The 27,366-nt window shown below is 35.8% G+C and overlaps 1 protein-coding gene across 1 annotated transcript in view; it reads right to left on the bottom strand.

The window, feature by feature from the left end:
- LOC150105424 (uncharacterized) overlaps positions 1–27,366 on the bottom strand; it is a 114,992-nt gene that overhangs the window by 34,741 nt on the left and 52,885 nt on the right. The window contains exons 4-5 of the mRNA XM_090394801.1: positions 24,230–24,275; positions 941–1,023 (exon numbers count right to left, since the gene is read on the bottom strand). Of these exons, the coding sequence (XP_090250927.1) occupies positions 941–1,023; positions 24,230–24,275 (129 nt within the window). The remainder of the gene's footprint in view (positions 1–940; positions 1,024–24,229; positions 24,276–27,366) is intronic.

The raw sequence follows: 27,366 nt of genomic DNA, 5'->3' as shown, positions 1-27,366 counted from the left end.
TGATATCAAAATTGCAGGTGTTAATCTCAGCTTTTTGCTTTATGCAGGTGATGTTATACTTCTAAATAAATCCTCTACAATTCTGCAAGATTCCATGACTAAACTGAATAACTGTTGTAGATATGGTATGAATGTCAGCATTAAAAAAAGACAAAGAATGAAAATAGGCAGAAACATTCAAAATATCAACTGCATTATGAATGAAGAACTTATAGAACAAGTAAAACATTTCAGCTACTTAGGCACCATTTTTAGTGAAGATGGTAAGTTAAATATGGAAATAGACAACAGAATTAACAAAGCTGGTATGGTAGGAAGTCAACTGAATAAATTTATATGGAATAAGAGAAAAATTAACCAAAACACTAAATTAGCTGTATACAAGACAGTGTTTAAACCAATTTTAACTTATGGATCCGAGTGCTGGGTTAGAAGTAAAACACTTGACCAAAGACTAGAGACTGTAGATATGAGAGTCCTGAGAAAGATTAGAAATGAACAGATGGCATCAATGGCAATATCATATTAAAAACGAGAATATTAGAAAAGCACTTGACATTGTCAGCATCCAGAAATGCATTAGCAGAGCTAATCTCAGGTGGTATGGTCACTTAAATGGAATGGGAGAGGAAAGATTATCAAAACAAGTGTTCTCTGCAAGGTTGGCAGGAAAAAGAGCCAGAGGAAGACCAAGATATATGTGAATTGATACAGTAAAAAGTGCCTTAGAAGACAGAAATATAAAACCTGATAATATTGGAGTATTGACATTTAACAGACTGATTTGGAGGAAAATTGTAGATAGGAAGTTAGTAATGATGTAAAATTTTCATGTAGTACTATCATATCCTGTACACCCCTTGAGGATATATATATCTGGAATTTGATGATGACAATGATAATATGAAGTAGTTAAGGATATTCTTTTAGATAAACATACCTGGTTGTGCCAACGCCTTTCACACGATCAACATTAAGGAGATCGTTTTCACTATGATCCCGCTTCAAAACTTCAGCCATTTCCTTGCATTAACACAGAAAGATAATATTAGATAAACTGTAATACATGCAATTTCATACTTCTTTTACATTGTATTACCATTTACAGGCAACAAGGTCAAAATATAAATAACTACTGTGTTATTTCATTAAGGAAATACTATGAAGAACTCCATTTTTGCAAATGAAACACATTCTATAAATCATTTTATCGGTATCAAAATAATAACAAGGATAAGGAGTATTCCTTTTCATGTCATTAATTTCTTTATTCTTACAAATAATGTAATATTTTCATTTTATTTTATTTCATTTCGGCTATAATTGGGCGAGATCAATATTCATATTTACTTCATACAACCAAATTAAAGCTGGGAAGACCATAAAGAACTATATTGTTGTTTTGTGGACTTTAAACAAGCTTTCGATAACATCAATAGAGAAATCCTTCTTAAAATTCTACTAAAAAAAGCAATAGACAAATATATAATACAGTTTCTGATAAAATATTACTCTAAGACAAATGCAATAATTAAAAAGGACACACTCACAACAGTACCCATGGAGATCCAAAAAGGAGTAATGCAAGGATGCCCATTATCTCTATGCCTATTCAACATATATCTAGAAGAAGTTGTAAAGAAAGCAATAGGCAATGAGCCTGGAATCAATGTCAATGGTTTAAACATAAATAATATCAAATATGCAGATGATCTTGTCCTTCTTGCAAGAACCCCAAATGAACTACAAAAGCTGATCAACAAGCTAAACGAAACCTGTAAAACATATGACATGACAATAAATATACAAAAGACAAAAGTGATGAAAATAGGGAGGAACAAAACTACCATCTCAGCCACCCTAAACGGAAAAAAAATAGAACAAGTAGACAACTTCATATACCTTGGATCAAAACTAACAGAAACAATAGCAATAGGATCGACCACCATGGGAAAATTATAGAAAATCTGGAAAACAAACAAGATATCTAAACAAGCCAAAATCTAATTATATGAAGCAATAATTATACCAACAGTCATCTATGGAGCAGAAGCGTGGACAGTTAAAAAAAGAGAGGAGACAAAACTGCTGGAATTTGAAATGAAATGCTTAAGAAAAATAAATAGAACAAGTTGGATAGAAAAGAAAACAAACATCACAGTCAGACAAGAACTATTGTATAAAAAGACAATAATAGAAAAAATTAGAAAACAGCAACTGGGATGGTTTGGACACACTGTACGCATGGATGCAGACAGACTTCCTAACGTCCTAATCAATACTTTTCCAACTGAAAAAAGAAGACCTGGAAGACCAAGAATTACCTGGCTGAAATTAATAAAGAACATCTCGGGATGCAGAACATATAAGGAACATATAAGGAAGAGAAGAAGAAGAACCAAATTAAAAAATTAAACAAAAAAATCAGTTATAAAAAGTTTTATTTCACTCACTGTTTGAGAAGTCACTTAATGTGTACGAGGATGGTCTGAAAAATTCTCGGCCTCGGCCATAGATGGCAGCACTATCAGCACAATTTTTTTTTTCTAAGTTGGTACATCTGTCATAAGCATCCATGTGAAATTGCAAGTCATTCTATGAAGTAGCTTGCTTTATACAGCTATCTGAAGCAAAAGTGTTGTCTGTATCCCTTGGAATGGATAAAACTAAGTATCGTGAGGTTAGAAAATTCTTTGTAAAAAAAGGTGTAATGCCAAAAGATTTGCATTTGATGTTCATAAACGTTTATGGGCACTCTTCTCCTTCATTTTTGACAATTAAGAAATGGGCTGACGAGTTTAAACATGACCGTACCAGCCTTGAAGATAATCCACGTGAAGGACGTCCAAAAAAACAGCACCAGAAATCATTGATCAAGTGCACAATATAGTATTGGATGACTGGGGAGTCAAAGTGTGTGAAATTGCTGAGACTATAGGCATTTCAAAAGAACATGTAAAATATATTTTGCATGAAGAATTGCAAATGAAAAAGCTTTGAGCAAGATGGGTGCTGCGCTTTCTCACAGCAGATCAAAAATGCAATCACATGAAAATCTCTGACCAGTGCTTGGAGCATTTTAACAAGAAGAAAACTGATTTTGTGCATTGATTTATTACTATGGATGAGACTTGGATTCTCCATTACACACCAGAATCCAAACAGCAGTCAAAACAGTGGACAGAAGCCGGTTGTTCAGTGCCAAAGAAGACAATTTGGTTCCATCAGCAAGAAAGGTCATGACATTGGTGTTTGCGATGCTAAAGGCATTTTGTTTATTAATTATCTTGAAAAGGGTAAAACAATAACCGGAGAATATTATTCCGATCTTTTAACCAGAGTAGACGAAAAAATTCGCGAGAAAAGACCCGGTTTGCAGAAGAAAAAAATCATCCTTCATCTGGACAATGCACCTGCCCACAAAGATGTTTTGACAATGGGAAAATTAAGGGATCTGCACTATGAATTGTTGGAACATATACCCTATTCCCCAGATTTGGCTCCCTCTGACTTCCCAAAACTAAAACTCTTCCTTGCTGGTCAGCGTTTTAATTCAAATCAAGAGGTGATTGCAGCTGTAGACGGGTATTTTGCAGATCTTACTGAGAACCACTACAGTTAGTGGTTCACAAAGTGGGTGGTGGGATTATCTAGGGGGGGATGCTAAGAGGCAAGGAGGCATCAGGTGGGAGTTGAAGGTGTGCTGCAAAATGCTGAAATATGCAATAATTAATTGTTGCTGTTTGATTATTATTATTGTTGTTGTTGTTTCCAAGACATTTTTCGAGTTTTTTGTTGGTAATTTCTGAAATGGGTCCTTTTTTTACACTAATAGTATTGAGTGTGTTATAATGTATTTTCCAATATTCTTGTTTACTGAAAAAAAAATGTGAAGCTTTTAACTATGTAAGTGTTATGTCACAGCTTGGCAAATTATAGGTTATGTTATATTGTGAGGATATAAAGATAAAGTTTATTATTTACAAAAATTGCTTTCAAAATATATGTACGCTTATTTCTGCGTGTCCCAGAATAAAAATAACAGATGCAGATACGTCAAAGAAGAAATGTAGGCAGTATAGCATTAAATACCTAAAATATGGATGCATACCAGCACCAACAAACCAGCAGCTGGCAATGTGCCTTATGTGAAAGGGTCTTCTCTAATGAGGCTATGAAGTCTTCCAGAATAAGTGAACATTTGAAGAAGGTACATCCTGACAAGGTAAATAAGAATTTAACTTTCTTTCAATCTCTGAGAGGCAAATTTCAAAAGCGACCAACAGTTTCAAGCATGTTTTGCAATGCTTCACAACAAAATACTGATGGTTTGAATGCATCATACAACATTTCATTGTTGATTGCAAAGTCTGGAAAACCACATATGATTGGTGAGAAACTCATCCTGCCAGCTGTTAGCGAGGTTCTGAGTACTGTTTTACATAAGTTGCCATACGACATAATTAAGATGATTCCTCTCAGCAACAATTCTGTGCAAAGGCGAGTAGATGAAATGGCTGCTAATGTTGAAGAAACATTAGGTTGCATGTTAAGGACAACAGACTTTGCATTACAACTAGATGATGAATCTTTGCTTTTAGCTTATGTGCTCTTTTGTAAAGGAAGAAAGTTTGGTTCAAAAGTAGTTATTTGCAAAGCTACTAGATACATACACTAAAGGGGAGTAAATATTTCGTGTTGTTGAGCAGTTCTTCAAAGATAAGGAAATCCCACTTACTAGCATATTTTCTTGTGCAGGTATGGAGCACCATCAATGACAGGTCGCTACAGTGGGTTTGTTGCCTACTTGAAAAAAGCAGTATCAAATACATTTACCGTTCACTGTGTCATTTATCGCCAACATCTGGTTGCAAAAAACTCAGGTAATCGCTTGCACAACTCACTACACACTGTCATTACTGCAGTGAATAGCATTAAAGCCTATGCGATCAATGACAGTTTTTTTGAGAGCTCTGTGATGAAAATGATGAACATTTTGAGTTTGCTGCTCCATACTGAAGTTCGTTGGCTGTCAAGATGCAACTGTTTGAGACGGTTTTATGATCTTTTTGATATTGTTGTAGAGTTTTTTGAAGACAAAAAGGCTTTGCCCAGTGATGAACTCAAAGCTATTCAGGCATGATGTTGCTTATTTATCAGATATATTTGCGAAATTTAATAAAATTAATTTGCAGCTGCAAGGCAATGATATCAATCTAATCAAGGCCAAAACTTCTATCTCAACATTTATTTCAAAGTTAAATCTGTTGAAGTGAAACCTATGCCGTCATGAGCTCTACTAATTTCCCACCCTGTCTGAGTTAGATGGAAAGCGTAGGGTGCAAACTGGTGATCTGCAAGTTTACTGTGACCATTTGAATATGCTGCATGAAGATATGACTGAGCGATTTAAGGATCTACTTTCATTGGAAGTTCTAGATTGGGTAATAAATCCATTTTCCGATACTGAGGTAGTGGGAGCCATGGAGGAAGAACTAATTGAGCTACAAAATGACTTTGAGCTGAAGCCAAAATTTAAGAAATCTTATCAAGAGTTTTCGTTGCAGAAAGAGATCTCTGCTCACTATCCTTCACTGTGGGGAGTAATTAAGAAGCTCCTTGTTGCATTTCCAACATTATATTTGGTGGAACATGGTTTTAGTGTGGTCATGCAACTTCTTTCGAAACAAAGAAATAGACGCCAGATAACTCAATGTGGAGATTTAAGACTCCTGCTAAGTGATATTAAACCAGACATAGGAAAACTGGTATCACTCCATGAAGCCCATCCATCACATTAAGGATTTGCTGAACATTCAAGTCAATAGATGCTATTGAATAGATTATAATACAATGTTTTATTAGATTTTAATGTAAAGTTGCTATTAAAGTTAAATGTTTTTTTAGATTTAAAATAAATGTAAATTAATAATTTGTTTTAAAAATGTTATTACTGTTCCTTGTTGGTTGTGTGAATCGCTTTTCTGAATGTAGGGTGGGGTCAGGTAAGGAAGGGGGGCACTGACGATGAGTTTATGGAGTCGAGAGGGCGGTGGCCCGAAAAAGTTTGAGAACTACTGCACTACAGGGAGGACGGGATAATGGTGCTGGAGCATCGCTAGAAGAAATGTATTAGTCTTAAGGGAGATTATGTTGAAAAAAAAAATTTGAAATTATAAATTTGTTTTTTCATTGTTAGGCCGAGAACTTTTCAGCCCACCCTCATAAATGCCAGAAATGAAATACTGAATAGGAAGTGAGAGGTTGTAATACTGTTAAAATTAACAGCCACTGTAATTCATCATCATGACAGTGATATATATCATCACTTCTGATATGCTGCTGCACTTATTATTATTATTATTGTTCCGGGAAACTCCAAGGAGTCGACAGACTCATCGAGGGAGGCCCTAACATCATGTCAAGAACAACTATTCAACATTCACACAGTATCTAGCATACCTTGCCTTGAACTCATTCACGGTCGTAGCACCCACAACAGACTCTGGAAGCTTATTCCACTCATTTACCACTCTCCAAGTAAAGAACCTAGCTCTAACACCCTTGTCAACCACGCTCTTGCCCAGCTTCCATGCATGGCCCCTAGTCCTCCCACCACCAGTCATATTATCAAAAATATCTTCTGGATCAATCTTATAAAAACCCTTCAGTAATTTGAATTTCTCAATCATATCATCCCTCCTTCGCCTATCGTCCAATTTTCTACAACCCACAAATCTTCAACCTATTCTCATAAGGTTCATTCCACAGACCTGCTATCATCTTGGTCACTCGTCTCTGGACCCTCTCCACTTCCTCCCCATCACAAAGAAACCCCTGGCGCCCATAGCTGGGCACAGAAGTCCAGATGGGGTCTTATCAAGGCTCAATACAGAGGAACAACAACTTGTTCGTCTCTGCATGTTAAAGTATTTTTCAGAAGCCAAGTGATTTGGTGAGCTGTTTTAGTTACTTTTGCAATGTGCCCCCTAAACTTCAACTCCCTATCCACCAACACTCCCAAATCCCTGGCCTCATCAATCTCCTGGAGTATGATTCCACCAATGCGATATACTGCTGCTATTCTTTTCACCCCAAAGTGCATAACCTTACACTTTGCCACATTAAATTGACATCCATTTTTCCTAGCCCAGTCCTCCAAACTATCCAAATCATCCTGTAAAATTTTGACATCTTGTGCACTCACAATTGCTCTACCCAACTTTGCATCATCAGCAAACAAGTGAACACTTCCTCTCAGATCCTTTCCAATATCATTGATGAACAAATTGAAAAGCAGTGGTCCAAGAACAGAGCCCTGTGGCACTCCACTAGTCACAAGACGTCTTTTAGACTCCACTCCTGAATAAACCACTCTTTGATATCTCTCCTTCAACCACCCTTTTATCCATCTCACCAACCCTATATCTATACCCATCTGCTCCAGTTTACTGATTAGGGTTCCATGTGGTATCCTATCAAAGGCCTTGGCAAGGTCCAGTAGTATCACTGTAAACCCATTACCCCTATCCAGTTCAGCCGTCACTGTGTTATAAAACGTGAGCAAGTTAGTGAGGCATGATCTACCTTTCACAAAACCATGTTGTCCCCCATACAATATCCCATTTTCATCTATCCAATCCTGTATTCTTTTCTTGACTAATTTCTCTAAAACCTTGACAATGATTCCTGATATGCTAATCGGTCGGTAATTTACAACAGCAGTCTTGGAACCACCTTTATGCAGTGGAACTATTTTCCCCTCTTTCCACCCGCTCGGGACTAACCCAGACCCGAGACTCAATTTAAACAATATGGTCAAGGGTACTGACAATTCTTTAGCTGCTTCTCGTACAACACGAGCTGGTATACCATCCAATCCCACAGATGTATTGACATTGAGGTTATGCAATAGACTACTCACCTCCACTTCATTAACCACAATTCCCGTATAATCTACTGGTTTATTCGTTTCTGCAATGTCACCACCTGGATGATATACTTTTGCAAAGTGCTCACTCAGTAACTCAGTTATGCATTTACATGTACACACACACATAGCACTGTTAGTGTGTTCTTCCTAAGAAACAAGATCTTCTGACTCTGAAATGATATATTTCTAAAACTTCCATGCTAGGCCAATCTTCAGGCCTATCTTTTAACTCCTAACCAGGATATTTTGAAGAGCAATATTCCTTAATTTTACAAAAAATAAAATAAAAAAAATCTAACTTGTCTGTCTATTGATCATTTTCCAATACTGAAAAGTTAATACGGGTAACCCTCATATAATGCGGATGTTAGGTTCCACAAAAATGATGCGTTATATAAATCACGTTATGCGAGACTCAGATCACATAGAAAAAAGTAGGGTTAGGATCCAAAATCATGTTTTTTTTTGTTTTGTTTTTTAAGATTATATAAACAATGACATATCGAACAAAAATATATTTTTATTTAATTCAGGTTCATGTAAGTTAAGAAAAAAAACAAATAAACTATGTAGCAAATACATAGTATAAAATTATAAAAAATTATAAATTGTATGTAAACTTCATTGCACATAATACATAAATGTTTTAGGCAAAATACAATAAAGTGTATATTTTAATCGTCATCACTCTCTTCAAAACTAACATTTCGTAGATGTTCTTTATTTACGAATGGCTGGACGTCGTCATCACTTGAAATCTCTTGGACATCATTAGTATAATTCTCATTGCATCCTTCGGTTGGTTTAGTTATCAAGAAGTCAGTAATAAGATCTTGCTTACCACTATGCTGTAATTTTTTATTAAGTTCATATTACGGAGCTAAACAAATATTCAATTGTCTCATGAATTTTCCGGAGCTCTCCATTGAGGAATCATTATCCATAAAATAACTTTCTTGCCAAGTCCAATCCTTCTGCTAATTTCTTTAACGGATTCATCACAATCAGAATATTCGGCATAACTTCCCAGCCATTTGGTTCGAAGTCATCTATTAATTGTACCAGTTCCTCCTCATTTAAATCTATTTCCCATTAATTAATTCACTAATTTCATTTTCAACCATATCGCAAAAGCCCTCTAAGTGGCCATTACTATAAATTTTTTTTTTTTTTTTACGTAAAAAAGCATTACATATTGTATGTAACTCACCAAAAAATAAAGTGCTCAGCTTGAGATTAACACACTTATGATTTTTAATGTGCTTTCCTGGCAGGAAACAAAGATAATTTTCAACAATAAATACTTCATATGGTAAACAATTGACATACATGCATACTAAAGGATATTTCCCCTAATATAAATTCGCTACTTATAACTACTTGATTATTAAATTACTTAAGGAATTCACAACAACATAAACTGGAATATAAATTAAAATAAACTTTAATATATACTTCCTATATTTCGTCAATGCCATGTTGCCATCTTCATGGGAACTTAAGATTAAGACACGCGCATGCAGGCACTAAAACAGCAAATAAGGTAGAAGAGAGAAAAACACACTACTGTTTTTCCTAAAGTCCTGATGGTGCCCCCCCCTAGCAGGCCATATTAGGTATTCTTGGGCATTGGGCTGATGTTCTCATGATGTACGTCTCCCAAATTTGTGAGACGTACATTCTCATGCATCCAAATTTGTTGAGGTTTGGCACATTTTTTAGGGCTGAGGCTGATTCTATGAATAGTCTTTCAAATTTAAATTTGCTGCGGTATATTACTGTGGCTTTCTTCCAACGTATTCTGTGGTGAGTATCCAGAGCATGGTCTGCAAGCCCAGAGTGGCTGTACTAGGGGGCACCATCGGGACTTTAGAAAAAACAGTAGTATCCTCACTTCTACCTCATTTGCTGTTTTAGTGCCTGCATGCACGTGTCTTAATCTTAAGTTCCCATGAAGATGGTAACGTGACATTGCCGAAATATAGGAAGTATATATTAAAGTTTATTTTAATTTATATTCCAGTTTACGTTGTGAATTCCTTAAGTAATTTAATAATCATGTACAGCCTTATAACTACATGCGCGATACGGGCAGATGCAAATTTAACGAAGATAAAATTTGATTTTTAAGTTGGGAGTTGAAAAATATATGAAAAGATAAAGGGTTACTACAGTTTGTAGACTGTCTAATATCGAAACCATGTTGTATAAGTACTGCGTTCAACAAGGGTTACTTATACAACAACTTATACTACAATTTGTAGACCGCTTTATATCGAAACCGCGTTGTATAAGTACCATGTTATACGAGGGTTACCTGTAATGTTAAAATATGCAAAACCTAGTACAACACCTACAACCTATTAGCAATAGATGTTAAGGCTGAGTTCAAATAGTAGGTACATTCTACATACAGAATTTCATAGAACGATCAGTAATGATATCATTATTGATCTCCACAACCAGGGATTTTAATAATTGCACAAACACAAATTATAACTGTACACACTACTTTTTACCCTAAAAAGTTCCAATACTATACTTCAAAACTCATAAGACAAGAAAAAAAGGAAACTTGTGCTTGATGCATGTATTCTTAATCTTACTTAACTATCTAATTACTTTTATTATTAGGGGATACAATTTCCAATAACAAATACACAATGGCATATATTGCTGTTCATACTCAATATCAACTAGCATGGTACTCTATAGCAGCAAAAAAAAAAAAAAAAAAAAAAAAAAAAAAATGTGCTACTTGCTTCGAGCTGACGTTTGTCAGATATCTGAAGAGATACTATAATACCTATTTTAAAACCAAGTACTATATTTTCCTAACTTTTTTATGCATTCTGGACAATTGGAAATACTTTTGTAAAATTATTCCTACCTACTATTTATTTTTTCAGAGATTGAATTTTTCCCCTGGAAATTTAGTACAATCAGCTATACCAAGCAAATAACTCAAATACATTATCAGCCACCAACAGCTATATGAATACAGAAAGCAAATTATCAGAAGTTAAATTTATTTTAAGAAACTAAATGATACATACAGATACATAACTAACAACATTTAAATAACTTACAATAGTTTTATTATTATTATGATTCAGGCCACCACTGAGTCAAAAGACTCATCGTGGGAAGTCCTTCCTAGAAAACACAAAGTCTATTATGCCACTCCTTGAACTCATTGACCGTTTGTGCTCACACTCTATCAGGCAATGCAAAGAAACCACTTCTCACCCTCTTGCTCACAGCTTCCTTTCATAACTTCCAGGAATGGCCTCTTGTCTTCGCTCCATCCCCCTGTTCCATCAAGCAAAAGAACTTCCCACTGTCAACCCTGTAACTACCTCTCAACAGTTTAAAAGACTTAATCACATCATCTCTCCTCTCTGCAGTACACAATGCCTCAGTCGATCCTCATAACTAACATTGTATAGTCCTGAAACCATCTTTGTTATCTGCCTCTGTACCCTTTCCAGTAAATTTATCCCCGTCAAATCCTGGGGACTAAAATTGAGAACAATAGTCCAAGTGTGGTCTGATCAGGGCTTTATACAATGGAATGACAACTCTTTTATCTCTGCAGGTCAGTGTCCTTCTCAGTATTGCAGTAATCCTCTGGGTTACCTTCACCAACTTTGCAATATGTTCCCTGAATTTCAGGTTTCTATCAATCGTCACACCAAGATCTCTTGTTTCCCCTACTTCCTCAGTGCAGTTCCTCCACCAGTGAATGCTGCCTCCCATCGATGTATCCTAAACTTCAAGACTTTACATTTTGCTGCATTAAACTGTTATCCCCATTCATTTGCCCATCTGTTTAGTTTACTCAAATCCTCTTGCAGGGCTGCCACATCTGCACTATTACTAATAACCCTTCCTAGCTTAACATCATCTGCAAAACAACTAAGTATCCCCATGCAATCCACTGACAATGTCATTGATATAAAGGATAAAAATACAGGTCCCAGTGCTGAGCCCTGTGAGACCACACTTGTAACCTTCTGCCTCCTTGATATTGCCCCACCCATACACAACTCTCTAATACCTATCAGTTAGCCAATCCTGAATCCAGTTGACTAACCTGACATCTAAACCCATGTACTACAACTTAAATATCAGCTTATCATGTGGCACCCTGTCAAATGCTTTTGTAAAATCCAAAAAAATGGCAGATATGCCTTTCCCTCATTAACCGCTTGTCGTGTTTGTATAAAAGACAATCATATATTGTCTAAAGCAAGAGTGCCCCTTAACAAATCCATGTTGACTCACACAGATAACATTACCCTTATCTGTCCAATGATGTATATGGCCCCTCGCTAATTTCTCCAAGATCATAACCACTGATGAAATGCAAACTGGTCTATAATTTGAAACTTCCACTCTGCTACAGCCCTTATGCCTTCCATTCCTTGGGTACCTTTCCTGTAGCAAGACTTTCATTGAAAAGCTAGGTTAATGGAGCTGTCAGTTCTTCAGCACATTCTCTCAAAACCTCGTGAAATACCATCCAGTCCCACAGCTTTACTGATATCCAGAGTACTCAGTATTTTGAACACTCTCCTCTTGCACCTCTAAACCCTGAATCTACCCTATCCCTCTACTATTAAAACCTACTTCTCCAGAATGAAATACTCCAATAACGTGTTCATTGGACAACTCCACTATGTCCTCTGCATCAGTCTGCTCTATTCCCATTTTTATCCACAATCATTTCGCCTTCTACTGGCCACATAGCTAAAAAATTCCCTAGGATTTTCTTTGGGTCTTAGGGCCAATCTCTTCTCATATTCCAGTTTTGTCTTCCTTACCATAGTCTTATATTCTTCATGTGTCTGCTCTACACCCCTCTCCTTATATCTCTTCCATCACCTCTTTTTCACCTGCAGTTCCTGTTTGATATTGTTTGTCATCCACTTTACACCAAATTGTGTCCTCTTCTTACTATTGCTGCTAACAAATATTCCTTCACAATTTCCCAAGCACTAATGATATCTCGCCCTTCCAATTCCTCCCTCCATGTAACTGCCCCCAAGTTGATATCTAAGACTATTATAATCACCCACCTTATAATTCCACGTATATTCCTTCTCTTTGATACTCCTGCATGTCTATTCATCTTCCCAGTCAAAACTACATGGTCACTCTCCAGTTGGGAGAGTGACCATGTTGTTTTTAATATCTAGATTTCAGTTATAATCAACTCTTCTGATGCTATGACCAAATCCAATACTCTTGAACCTCATGTTCCTTCTATTACATGTTGCCGAAGACATTTGTCCCTTAAGAATTCTAGAAATTCCATTCCCTTATTACTACATGCATTTTCCTCTTCCTGATTTACACTGTCATAGTTAAAAGCTCCCATAACAATCATTCTTATTGCACTTGCCAAACTCAGCTGCCTAAACATCGCCTACTCCTCACCCTGTATGCTCTTTGGCTTGTAGCAACTCCCCACTAAAATATCCTGTCTTGCCCACTTATACCTCCCACCATATGCTTTCAAAACCATTAGCGTCACTGCCCTCCAAAGTCTTTACTCTGAGAGGACATAAGTCATCACTTATCATAAGCAGTACTTCACCACCCCCATTTTTCCTTCCCATCCTTTCAAAAAATGCTGTACCCTGCTACTTCTATTCCTGTTATTATATTATCTTCCATCAATCACGTCTCAGAGATCCCAATAATCTTCAGACAGGCTGATGCTATCAGCACCACCAATTCATATCCTTTATTCCAGATACTTCTGGCATTAGCATAAAGCATAAAAATGTCACTGTTTCTATATCTATCCTTATCCTCTCCTGACTCTAAGCACCTATCCTCACAAGAGGCCACCACTGCTACTATCCACCCTGATAATTCTATTGACCTGCATTGACACACCGACTCGTTCAGAGAACAGAATCTCTCCAGATGCCTATATCTTTCCTCATTCAAATGCAAACAGTCTCTTGCATACAGTTCCTTTCTGTCCTCAAATGCCCTCCAAGCATCCAGGTCTCTCTTTCGACACATTCTGACCATCATGCTATTCATTATTAATGCTCTTCTACACAGCTCATCACTATCATACCTGGGCAACACACACATACACATGAGTTTTCTTCTGTACGACCTCAAGCATGAATCTCAGATCTCTTGCCACCAATTTACATTGCTGCTCAAGTCATTCGTGCCCACCATCACAATCATCTCATCCACCCTTTTACCCTGCTTAATTGCCATAGCCACACTTTCCATTGTTTCTCTAGCAGACACTCCTCTGGCATTCTATCTTGCACATCATCGAGTCTCCATACATCACATCTCTTACCACTCTGTTCCTTGATTGCTCACCTGCATCCCTCCCTCTCTCTCTCTCTCCTCTAACACTTTCTCCGTGTTCCCCTACTTAGCTGCCATCTTGGCATCTCTCTATCCCTGATTCCAGCACTCCCTTGCATTCTTCTCATTCCCTCTCTTCTACTGTTTCTATTCTCTCCTCTTCTATCATTCCCATAATTCTTTTTCATTCCCTCTCTTCTACTGTTTCTCTTCTCTCCTCTTCTATATTCCCATAACTCTCTCTCACTCCTATTCTGATTTGCCTTGCATTCATCTCTTCCATTCACTTAACTCATCTTTCACACTTCTCAAACTTTTTCCCTTGGAATTTTGGTACAATCAGCTATACCAAGCATACTGCTCAAATATTATCAGACGCCAACAGCTATAGGAATACAGAACACAAATTATCAGAAGTTAAATTTATTTTAAGAAACTAAATGATACATACAGATATATAACTCACAGCATTTAAATAACTTACATAATTCTAGTATCCTTTGGTTCAATGAGTAAAAGAGTGAGTGCTCAATTTCAAGATACTATGGATAATTCAAAGCACCATCTACACTTGCATAAAAGAAGTTCAAAACAGATAGAAAGCAGTGGATATACAGTTGACAGTGTTCAGTAGTGTATACACTGCAGAATCTATTAATTGAGTGCAACAAAATGTATCTATAGCAGTCATCAAGTAGCATGAAGATTCCGAGAAAATATCTTATCCATTTTGTCATAAAGCATTACTTCAAACAAGTGTTATATTATGAATTTTGTTGTGACAAGATGGAGTCTCTTGGTGCAGATGAAATATTTTTTGGGGAAGCCACGAAAGGTGTTTTGTAAACCTACAATATATTTGTAATGTGGATGGACTAAGGACTTTTTTTATTTATTTATTTTTTTTATAAATTGTATAATTTTTGTATTATTATTTATTTATATAGCCTGGAAATCCTTCTCTGGAAACCAAATAAGGTACTTTCTCAAACCACTTCAGGCTACCCATAATCAGGATGGTGGTGTTCTCATACTGGGTGATGAAGTTCATCTCCCACCTAAAAAAGTCACAAGCACCCATGCCTATGATGGGATTCAAACATGTATCCTGTTGGTTGGAGAATGGATAGGCTAACAACTTGGCCAACCAAGCAGGCAAATCTGTCCCAAATTTATTTCCATAATGAGAAGGAATACAAATGAAAAACTTCAATTAACAATTTCTATCAAGGAAAATGCAAAAATGTGAATAAAATAACAATATCAAAGAAATCCAACAGCATACCAAAACTTCAAAGCTCTTCTGATAGTAGTTTCATTTCTATATGCTATTCAGTTTTCTGTAAATAAATTTTTGAAACTTCTCAGAACATCTGCAGTCATCTTTTATATACTTGTTGGTAGTTGAATACTATGGTGAAGCAACTAAGAACATAAGTATGGTTCCTGTCTCCTGTTTTCGAACCTTCAGGAAACCAAAGATGTACTGCAGTGTTGTTGTTTGTAACTGTCATTATGTTTGCATGTATTTAAATCTTCACATACAAGAGTATGATTCACTCAGACATATATACAGCAACAATTCTTCTCAGGTATCATGTAGACTCATGCATGGCTCAGTAATGTAATGTTTCCTATCAGTAATGTAACGTCTTTTATGGATTGCATTTTTTTTTTAACACACTGTACATAATATTCCTTAACTGCACAATAATGCAAGCAAGGATATTCTACTAGAATGGCAGATGCTAAGATTTTATATCTTAGCATCTAATAAAAATAAAAAAAGGAAACAGTATCTTCATTAATTTGGTAGCTGTAGTAGTAATATCAACTGCTGACATTTGCACACAGCACATTTTAATGATGTGATGAAATCTATTAGATGTCTTTGGGAAAAGTGGTTTCATCATGTTTTGTTTGCTTTAGTAAGAGACCTAGTCTGCCTGGCAAGGGAGAATATATGGCTTTTCAAGCAAAGCTAGGAAGCTGGCTTATGAACAAGCTTGCTAACTTAACTTGAAAACACCATGAATAAACTGTGGGTTGACCACTTTATCCAAATTACCATCGGATTGATCTGTTCAGCCACTTTAACAGGTCTTGTGGATTTAACCAATGAAGAGGACTTACAATCTACTGTCAGAACTATTATTCTAGGAGAGTATTAAAATAACTGATGATAATCATGATTATCAAAATTACCAATTGTAGTTCTATAGAAATATCAATGTCAGATCTTCTTGGGGAGAATTACTTAGCATAGAAAATTATATCTATTTGTACATATATTTATATGTTTACAGTTTTATTATTTTTATAATTGAGCTTCATTCTTTGAATATGCAGATGTTAATCCTTGAAGTTAATGCATCATCACGAATATGAATCTAAAACATTCTGACTAACTGAAATAAAATTATATATAAATATCTTGTTATATTATACTCCATGACTAATGTCTGTAACTGTCTTCAAGTGGGAGAATTTCATTGTCCAGTGTGTCACTACTGTCCCACTTACTGGAAAAATTCAATGTTTGGTCTAGAACAGGATTTCCAAATTATGTAAAAATAAATACAAAAAATATATGAAATTAATAGGGAAAAATCCTTAAAAGAAAGATAAGTATTAGTAATAAGAAAGGATACTATTGTGTCCTTTTAAGCTTGCACTATTTTTCAATAGTGCTTTTTAAGCTTGCACTATTGAAATTGATGATTTTTGTGTATGACTGTGTGGTCCTTTGTTAGGATGTTATTGTCTCAGTATTGTATCCAACTATATCAATCATATTCAACATTGGGAGTACCAGTTCTAATATGTTGTCGCCAAATCCATCACCATTTACTGACTACATTATTTGTAGCATAGTTGATGATTTTCGTAGCTTGCTACACATGAGGCATGTACACATTCCATTGTTTAAAAATGTGCAGGTGAGGGACAGGAATGCATATGTGTGCATGAAATGGAGGCAATGGAGGGACATAAGTATCTTGATCTTGGGATTTAATGGTGGCAGAGCTAGTGCTTCAGAAATGGGTAAAATTTGATTTGTGGATACTAGTCATGTGTTGAAGGGTGGAGAGAATGTTAAAGATGTACACATGGATTTAACCTTGGGCAGTGTAGCAGAGAGAGAGAGAGAGAGAGATGGTATATCTAATGGCCATGATTGTGTGTGTCAGACCGAGTTGAGGCAGGTGAATGAAGATATTAGGAGGTTAGAGATGTAGAAGAAGATGCAGTGTGTGTGTGTGAAAAGAAAGAGCATAGGTGTCAGAAAAGGGCATCATAGAGCAAGGGAGATAGGAAGGCAAGGGCAAGAGGAAATATCAGTAAGGCAGGGGACTTGATGAAATTTCCATGTGTTTTAAGGGAATGTGCTATGGAACTGACTGTGCTGTTAACTTGGCTGTTTAATGAAAGTCTTGCAATGGGACAGGTTGCTAGAGAGTGGAAGGATGGTAAGATAGTGCCATTGCATAAAGGTGGTGGTGGCAGAATGGAAGAATCAAAATAGGGTCTGTTTGTATTTCTTGTGTTTGTTAAGATTTTGGAGAAATTGGTGAAAACTCATATACAGAATTGGACAGATGAGGCAATATCATTTTATGTATGCCAAGATGGATGTGATAAAGGATGGTCTTGTTTTAGTAATCTGATTATCTTTTACAATTGAGTAACAAAATTGCTGTATAAAATTTAAAAAAAAAAATACATTTTTTTAATTTTTATTTTGCAAAGGCATTGGAGGGGTGCCATACATGCCAAATTGGTCATTTAGCAATATATGTGTTTGAATATCACCTTAGTTAACTGGATTAGAAACTGGCTTTCTGATCAATATCAGAGAGCTGTAATGAATATTGCAGAGCAGTATCAGTGAGAAGGAGAGTTACAAATGGAATTCCACAGGGGTCAGTACTGGGACTATTATGCCTGATATAGTCATGGGACTACAGGGAGATATTCAGTTGTTTGCATATTATGCGATGCTTGGGAAGGTTATTAGTAACAGTGCTGACATTTTTGGCTCTTCAAGAGGATTTGAATAAACTCGAAAGGTGGGCAAATGAATGGGGATTTCAGTTTAATGCAACTTAATGTAAGGTTTTAAAATTTGGGATCCACAGATGGAATGCTTCATACTGCATGAAGTTAAACTGGAAGAAGTGTAGAAAGCAAGAGATCTTGGGATAATTGTAGATAGAAATTTGAAGTTAAGAGGGCATACTGAAAGGTTGTGAAGACATCTCAAAGCATTGCTATAATATCAAGGAGATCATTGACTACAAGAGATAAAAGGATGGTGGTCCCATCATATAAAGCCTTGATGAGACCACATCTGGATTTCTGTGCTCAGATCTGGTGACTGGGATTTGAAGGGATGAATTAACCTTGGAAAGGATGCAGAGACAGGTAATAAAAATATCAGGACTGTACAATGTTGATTATGAGGACATACCGAGGACCTGTGGACTGCAGAGTTTGGTGAATAGAAGAAATAAAGGGGGGGGGATGTGATTAAGTCATTTAAGCTGTTGGTTAACTTTCGGGTTAAACCAACAAAGTAGTGAGTAAGAAGGTAAGGTTTCTGCATAGAGTGACAGGAGCATGGAATGCATTACCTGATAGGGTGGTAAACGTGAAAAAGGTGAATGAATTTTAAGAATGGTATGACAGACTTTAAACTGACTAGTGTTGACCTTCCATGATGAGTCTTGTGATTCAATGGAGGTCAAGAAGATAATAATAATAAGAAGAATAACAGTCTGAAAACAGTAATGAGGCTGCATGGACAAGGAATTCTGTACATACTAGGAAGAGTCCTGGAATAACTCTTTGGTCAAAGGAAAATAGGAGATTAAATTCTGAACAAGAGAGAAAAAAAGAAAAAAAAGCAGAAAGTTGAATTTTAATGGGCGAATACCATTCTTTCAGAAATATCTTTGACATAAAAAACAGTTACATGACTTTTATTCTCATCAGAGGCTGTTTTGGCAAATAATTATTTAGTATGTTATTAATGATGGATATATCATAGCAATTTAAAGAACGATCAGTCTATATGTGATTACATTCATGCACTAACACTATTTGAAGAAATGACACAGGCTCAATGGACAACAGGTTAAATAATGCCAAATTTCTGGAAGGCTAGAAAGAGTCAATAAGAATATATTTTATGGTAAAGTAGTCTTCTATAAATAGAAAAAAAAAACACAGAGATATGTCAGGAAGACAAGGTATGAGACACTCAAAAAAAAAAAAAAAAGCTAAAGAGTTGTCACTTTCCATCTGCACAGTAAATTTAATGTACTGATGTTGATCTTGTGAAGGAAAATTTGAAGTTCATCTTCAGAGCTAGGCAATATGGCAAAGGCATCATTAACAAAATGGTACCAAACACAAAGCTGCAGAAACATACCGTTCTTTAAAGTGACACATTTGAAGAAATTACACATAAGGAAATTTTGTACTTGGTGAGAAAGAGCTATTCATGGCTGTTCCATCTAGCTACTGATAAAATTTGATGTTTGAAATTGTTACCAACAAATAAAATGTGAGATGACGAAGCAGAATAATAGTTCTTATATCAGTAGTGCTCCTATCAAAACAAAGATTAGTAAATAGGTGTTTGATGCCAGGATGTCAGAAAAAAATCAAGATCTAGATGAATTGGTGTAAGTTTTAACTATTTTAGAAAAACAAAATATAAAGTCTGACAATATTGGAGTAGTAACAACTAATAAATTTTAAGGAAATCAACAAATTTGTTGATAGGGTTAATAATAATATAGACTTAATCATGAAGTAAAGCCTCCATAGCTCAGTCAGTCAATGATGACCCTGGCTGGAAAGACCTTGGTTTGAATCCTGTCTAGGATGCAAAGAACTTTTATCCAAGCTTTTCATCTGAAGGTGAGTTAGTTAGTCATATTTAGAAGTGGAAAGGTCTTTTCTACCAGAAACCTGGGATTTTGATCCTACAAAACAGGCCAGAAGAATACATATAACATGAAGACAGACACAGGACACTACAGAAAATTATGTTGTGGAAATAATAGTGGAATAGGGTGGTTAATCATTAGATTAACACATAATCACTCAAGACTGGTTATAGTCGACTTTCATTATGCTATCTAAAAAAAGCATATGCGAAAACTTGTAATGACTAGAATGATCAGTCTAATGAGTCATGTTCTCAAAATGTTTCTGAAAATAATTCAAAAAAGGATATACAGAAAATGTAAAGACACTATCAGTGATTCCCAATTCAGCTTTAGAAGCGGTTTGGGAAAGAGAGAGGCTCTTTTCTGTTCTCAAATCTTATTCAAAACATTTGACCCAAACAAGGAAGGATTCATTTGCTTCATTGACTTCGAGAAAGCATTTGACAAAGTCCAACATATTGAAAATGATTAAATTATTAAAAAGAATTGGAGTAGATGGTAAAGACATCAGGATCATCGCAAACTTATATTGGAACCAAAAGGCATCTGTTCAAGTTGATGACATTATTACAGACTCCATTAACATCAAACAAAGAGTAAGGCAAGGATGTGTACTGTTACCTCTCCTTTTTAACATATACTCAAAAGCCATATTTCAAAAAATCTTAAAAGGAAGAGGAGAATGGGTTAATGTAAATGTGAAATCATCAATAATATCCGATATGCTGATGACACAGCTTTTCTGGTCGACAATATTCAGGATTTTCAAAATCTTCTCAAACTAGCAAATGAAGAGAGTGAAAAAATGGGATTAAGAATAAATATCATCAAAACTAAATTCAGAGCCACAAGCAAGAAACCAACTCTTAATTCAGCACTTTCTTAAAACGGGGAACAAACAGAAAAGGTGACAAAATTTAATTATCTCGGATGCTGGTTAAATGAAGAATGCAATCCAGAAATGAAAATAAAAGTTAGAATTAAAATGGCAAGAAAAAATTTTCTCCTGATGAAATCAACACTGTGTAACTGCAATTTAAATTTAGAGATTAGAGTATGCATGATTAAATGCCATGTATGGTCTGTACTGCTGTATAGTGCAAAAACTTGGACCTTGAAGACAACATCAATAAAAAGACTTGAAACTGATAGCAGAAATGTCCAAATCAAGAAGTACTTGAACAAATGGGGAAATCAAGTGAACTTTTAGATACCATAAAAAGAAGAAAAACTGCATATCTTGGTTACCTGCTTCATAATGAAAAATATAAGATACTTCAATTGATTATAAAAGAAAAGATAAATCGAAGCAGATGATAAGGAAAATGAAGAAAATCTTGGCTCGCAGACATCAGCGTGGACTGGCATGAGCTCTGAAGGACTGTTCAGAGTGGCTGAGGATTATTCAAAATATGTCAAGGTTGTCGCTGACCTCTGATAGGAGATGGCATTCAAAGAAGAAGAAAAAGGACAGCAGAGTTGGATAAAGGAAATGGCTACACAGATGATTCTGCTGAATTTTGCAAAGGCATTTGACAGAATACTGTATGGAACTCTGTTATGCAAATTAGAACAAATGGGGGATGGACGTGACATTGGTTAAGTGGATAAGGGGGTGGCTGCTGGACAGATATAAAAAATTGGTATATGGAGGGACAGAATCGAAGAAAACAGGTTACTAGTGATGTGCCACAAGGTTCAGTGATGGACCATTGCTGTTTAAATTTGTACATAAATGATATAGGAAATAAACTGAAAGGAAATATTCAGTTGTTTGCTTATAATGTGAAATTAAAGATAAAGTAATAGTTAATTAAGGCGATGTGTAGAGCTTGCAGGATGATTTAAATAGGCTGTCGGTATGGGCAAAAGATAATGGGTGTCAATTTAACGCCGAGAAATGTAAAGTTATGCATTTTAGGATAAATAGATTACAAGCTATGTATTACATTGATGGCACTGTACTCCAGGAAATAGATGAAGCTAGAGATTTAAGGATGGTGGTAGACAAAGTTAAAGTTAGAGGACATATTACTAATGTTGCTAGGGTAGTCCATAAGATTACTTGGCTATTGAAGAACACATTAACAAGTAGAGATAAGGAAGTTGTTATTCCTCTTTATAAGACCTTGATATGTCCACATCTGAATTACTGTGCTCATCTGGTCTCCTGAGTTTCTTGGGGATGAGGAAGTGGTTGAGGAGATTCAGAGGCAAGTGACAAAGATGGCGAGTGTTTTGTGGAATGTTACCTATGAAGATCTGGAGATTGGGGATGTGTGGATTGCAGAAGTTGGTTGATAGAAGAAAAAGAGGGGACTAAAATATTTAAGTTGCTTAAAGGATTTTATAGGATTGATGCAGGGGAAATATTTTAGCACTTGGCTGGAGGGACCAGAACAAGGGGGGGGGGTCATCCCTGGAAGTTGAATAAAGGTGTAGTTAGTAGGGGTGTGTGAGAACTAGATTTTTTTGCTTAGAGAGTTGGGAATGAGTGGAATAGGTTGCCAGAGTCAGTTGTGAGTGCTTTATCTGTTAATGTGTTCAAGGTGAGGTATGACAGATTGTGTGGATAGCTTGGATCTTCCTAGATGAGTCTTCACACTCAGTGGAGGTGCCCATATAATATTAATAATTTGGTTGATAGGAGAAAAAGAGGGGATATGATTGAATTATTTAAGTTGCTTAAAGGATTTTATAGGATTGATGCAGGGGAAATGTTTCAGCACATTATATACCCAGAGAAATCCTGGGAATATAATAAGAATATGTATTTAAATTTTGTAGATGTGGAAAAGGCACATGAAAATGCCAAGAGAATAGCTATTCAAAAGTCTACAATTATATGGTGTTACTGAGAGATAATTGTAGAGTTTTGAACAGCTTCACTTTCTCTGTATATAGTTTATGTTTAAGGTATAAGTCAGCAGTTAGAACTGAAGGAGGTACAGGAAGATGGCTTGATGTTAAATCTGGTGTCAAACAAGGATGTACATTACCCCTCTGTTATTCATCATCTATATGGATCATATTACAAAGTAAAGTGGTATGAAACATGATAACAGAATTGGAAATATCAAACTTAGCTCTTTTCTTTATGCAGAGGACATTATATTTGTAAACAAATCCAGTGCAAATCTCCATTTCCTCTAACAAAACTGAATAATGAAAATCAGCAATAAAAAGACAAAGACAATGAAAATAGGCAGAAACATTGAAAACATCCACTGCACCCTGTAAGAAGTCACTGACTTAGCAAAGCTGGTATGGTAAGAAGTCTCTGAATAAATTTATATGAAGTAGGAGAGAAATTAGTGTCAAAACACTAACACTAGCTATATACAAGACAGTGTTCAAACTAATTTTAACTTACAGATCTCAAGAATGGATTAGAAGTAAAACATTTGTTCAATAACTGGAAACCACAGATGGCATCAATGTCAGAATTATATTAAAAATGAAGATATTAGGAGGGAACTTGACATTCCTATCATTCAGTATATGTAAGCAAATATCTAGTTTCAGGTATCTGATGTGAAGATGGCAGGAAAAATGACTCAGAGGAAGACCAAGATCTAATTGGACTGATGCAGTTAGAAGTGCCTTAAGAGAAAAAATAAAAGATCTGACAATACTAGAGTCATGGCTGATCACAGACTAATTTGAAGTAAAACTGTCAATAGGAAGTTAGTAATAATTTAAAATTTTAATGTAGTATTATCACAGTATGCTAATATACCCCCTTGAGAACACAAGTCAGGAATTTAATGATAATGAATTACTAATAGTGATTTAAAGGTTTTACATAATGACCTAGAAGATTTTTTTTTAAAAAAAATGGTCAATGGAAAGAGAAAAATATTCCTAACTTTAGCTGAAAGAATAAATGGCATAGAATGAAAACCAAAAGACAAAAAAAAAAAAAAAAAATCATAAACATTTATTTATACCATCAGTTTCAGAAGCATTAAGCACAGGATATACACACCTCTTTGGTAAGTCGCTGCACCTCTCGCTTTGCAGGTTTGTGACCCCTAAGGAAAAAATTTCAATCAACACAACAAATAAATAAACATATAATATTAATACAGAAAACATTTAATTCTGATTGCTTTATGTATGAGAATTATGATTCAAATTAATACTTTAAATGTTATTATTTTGCTGACTATGTACACGTTCTAAATTATCAGAAAATTTGCTCAATTGCAGTCAGGAATCGCATACAGAATTAATTAGACTGTTGTTTAGGATCAGAAAACACATACCGTAATTAAATAAGTAAGAGTTTAAGAAACTGATTTTCCATAAACTTTACAGAAGAAGGAAAAACTACACCAGATTTATCAAATTGGTAAAAACAGCAGCCAAAGCAACCATCCCCCATGGTTTCTGGCCCTATTATACATCTTGCTGGAGCAAAGAGCTTGAAGATATGCTAGCCCTGCAAGAGGAATTTGGTGACCCATTAGTGGCCAAAGAACTAACACAGCTCCTGGACGAAAACAGAAGAGAGAGATGGCTATCAGCCAGGGTAGAACTCAACTTCTCTAAATCTAGTCAGAAAAGCTGATTCCTACTGAGAAAGCTTGGAGATGCAGAACTAAGTTCCAGAGATGACTTCAGACCAAGTTGCATCCCATTTATTTTCAACATCTAAGATTAATCTAAATTCCTCCAGAAAGAAGGACATAGAAACTACACTGAGATGCAAACTTATCCTTATGCCCTGAAACTTCGAACCTCTGTATCAAAATCACAACAAAGGAAATCCAGGAAGCCCTATCACATACCAAGAATGGCAAGGGCAGCCGGAGCCGATGGCTTCTTTCCTGAGTTCCTTAAATGCCTTGGTCAGCACAGAAAAGCAGTCAGTCCTGCTCTCCATCTTTAATGGAGAACTACCAACCTTCTAGTGAAAATCTAAGATAATTGCAGTTTCAAAGCCAGGGGAAAGACCCCAGTTCTGCTAGAAACCTTTACCCAATTGCCCTTTCATGCTCAACCTACAAACTCCTGGAAAGAGTTATACTGAAAAGGATCTCTGGCTGCTGGAGCTGATGGCCTCCTTCCTGAGTTCCTTAAACACCTTGGTCAGCACAGAAAGGCATAGCTGTCAGTCCTATTCTCCATCATCAAGCAAATATATGTATGCAGATGACATGGTGATACTTCACCATCGCCTTCTTTCAACTCCGAGGATGCCTTGAACACAGATTTGTAGACTCTCGAAAAATATTTCAAGCAGTAGCACTTAAAGCCAAATCCCACCAAAACAGTGTCCACACCTTTCCATCTTAACAACAAGGAGGTAAACTGCCAACTCAACCTATTCTTCTGTTCAGTCAAGCTCAGTCAAGTGATCTTCATCCACAATACCTGGAGTAAACCTGAATAGAAGTCTGACCTACAAAAATCACATTCAGAAAGTAAAAAGCAAAATAAAACCTAGAAATAGCATTATCACAAGACCTTAGGATCTCAGACCTGGTCTTTGTTTACTCTGCTGCAGAGTACTGTGCACCAGTCATGGAAAGAAGTGTTCACACAAACATTATTGACTTCCAACTTAACATAACCATGTGCATGATTAATGGGACCCTGAAATCCACCCCTCTGCCATGGCTACCAGTGCTTTCCAACATAGCCCACCAAATACAACTGCCCCTTGAAGAACGCAAGTTTGAACTGAGTGGGTACACTATACACATTTTTATTTTAATAAATACATATTTGAAATTTTTTAGAGACTTTGACAATGTGAAAAAACTCACAGACGAACTGCGTATTTTATCATTTACTACCATAAAATATACACAAATCTATTATAAAAAATTTAAATTTATGAAAAACACTTATAGACCATACATTTTATTTGCAGTCGAGAGAAATGTAAACAAACATAAAGACACAGTATTAAATCATAATTGCATAAAATTAACTGTTATTAATTAGTTAATTAATTAGCATAAAATAAAAATTTTATAACGATTCATTCATCAGAGTATAGGTTAGGCTACCGCAAAGCAATTGTATTGATTACACTAGGCTACCATAAAGCAATCATATCGCTGCTTCTTTGTTATCGATGCATGAATCATTATACCTGTAAATAAATATGAACAATTTCTTTTTCACATTATCTTTTCATTGTTGATATCTAGTGTTAGTAATACATATAACATGTACAATGTTTTGTATCATATAAGACAATACTGATGTAGGTACTGACAGATGGCTCATCTTGAAAACAGACAAAGTAAACGTACAGTAACGATAAATACAATACAGTGCAGTACAGTACTGTATATGTATTTTCATTTCTTTGCAGTTTTCTTTAATAACATTTTATTTTCTCTAGCTTACTTTATTGTATGAATATAGTATATAATTACATACGTACCATAGAAAATATGTGTTAATCAACTGTTTATATTATCGGTAAGGCTTCCGGTCAAGAGTAGGCTATTAGTAGTTATAAAGTTTTTGGGGAGTCAAAAGTTATATGCAGATTTTTGAACAAAGCAGGGGGTCAGCGTCCCTAACTCCCATGTTGTTCAAGGGTCAAATGTATACAAAGAAGGCAGGCTTCACTAAAAGAACTAGAGAAAATTACAAATAACTCTTTACTGCCTCACCACTCAACCCTTTCAAATCCTCTTCGACCCCAACTGAAGTCAAGGCACCCATTATGGGACATAATCAGAGCCTTTTCTGGTCCAACATCTTCGACTCACGACATTTGGAAACAACAATGGACTATGAACTTGCCAACAAATGGCTTTCTTGTGAAAGACCCCTGCAGCTGCCAGACCGGCCTCATCGTCCCTAGAAGAATATGGACAACTATCAACAGAATCAGGACTGATGCGGTTATCTCCTACATAAATGGAATATGCCAAGTAGCCCTCACTGTGACTGCATTCATATCCTATAGACTATAAAACATATCATCAGTGACTGCCCCATTTGTCGTTTCCATGACGACCTGCAGGAGAAACATAAAGTGCCAAAGGAGGCTCTAGAGTGGCTTCCAACACTGGACATCAGGGAATTCTGCCATAAACATACATACAGGGTGTTCGGGATAAATTTGACAGTTTCGTAAGGAAAAAGAAAATCTTC

The sequence above is a fragment of the Typopeltis vanoorti genome, chromosome 6 (genome assembly GCF_054136105.1).
Source record: "Typopeltis vanoorti isolate ZY-2024b chromosome 6, IOZ_Tvanoo_1.0, whole genome shotgun sequence".
NCBI lineage: Eukaryota > Metazoa > Arthropoda > Arachnida > Uropygi > Thelyphonidae > Typopeltis > Typopeltis vanoorti.
This window is presented reverse-complemented; position numbering and strand designations above follow the sequence as displayed.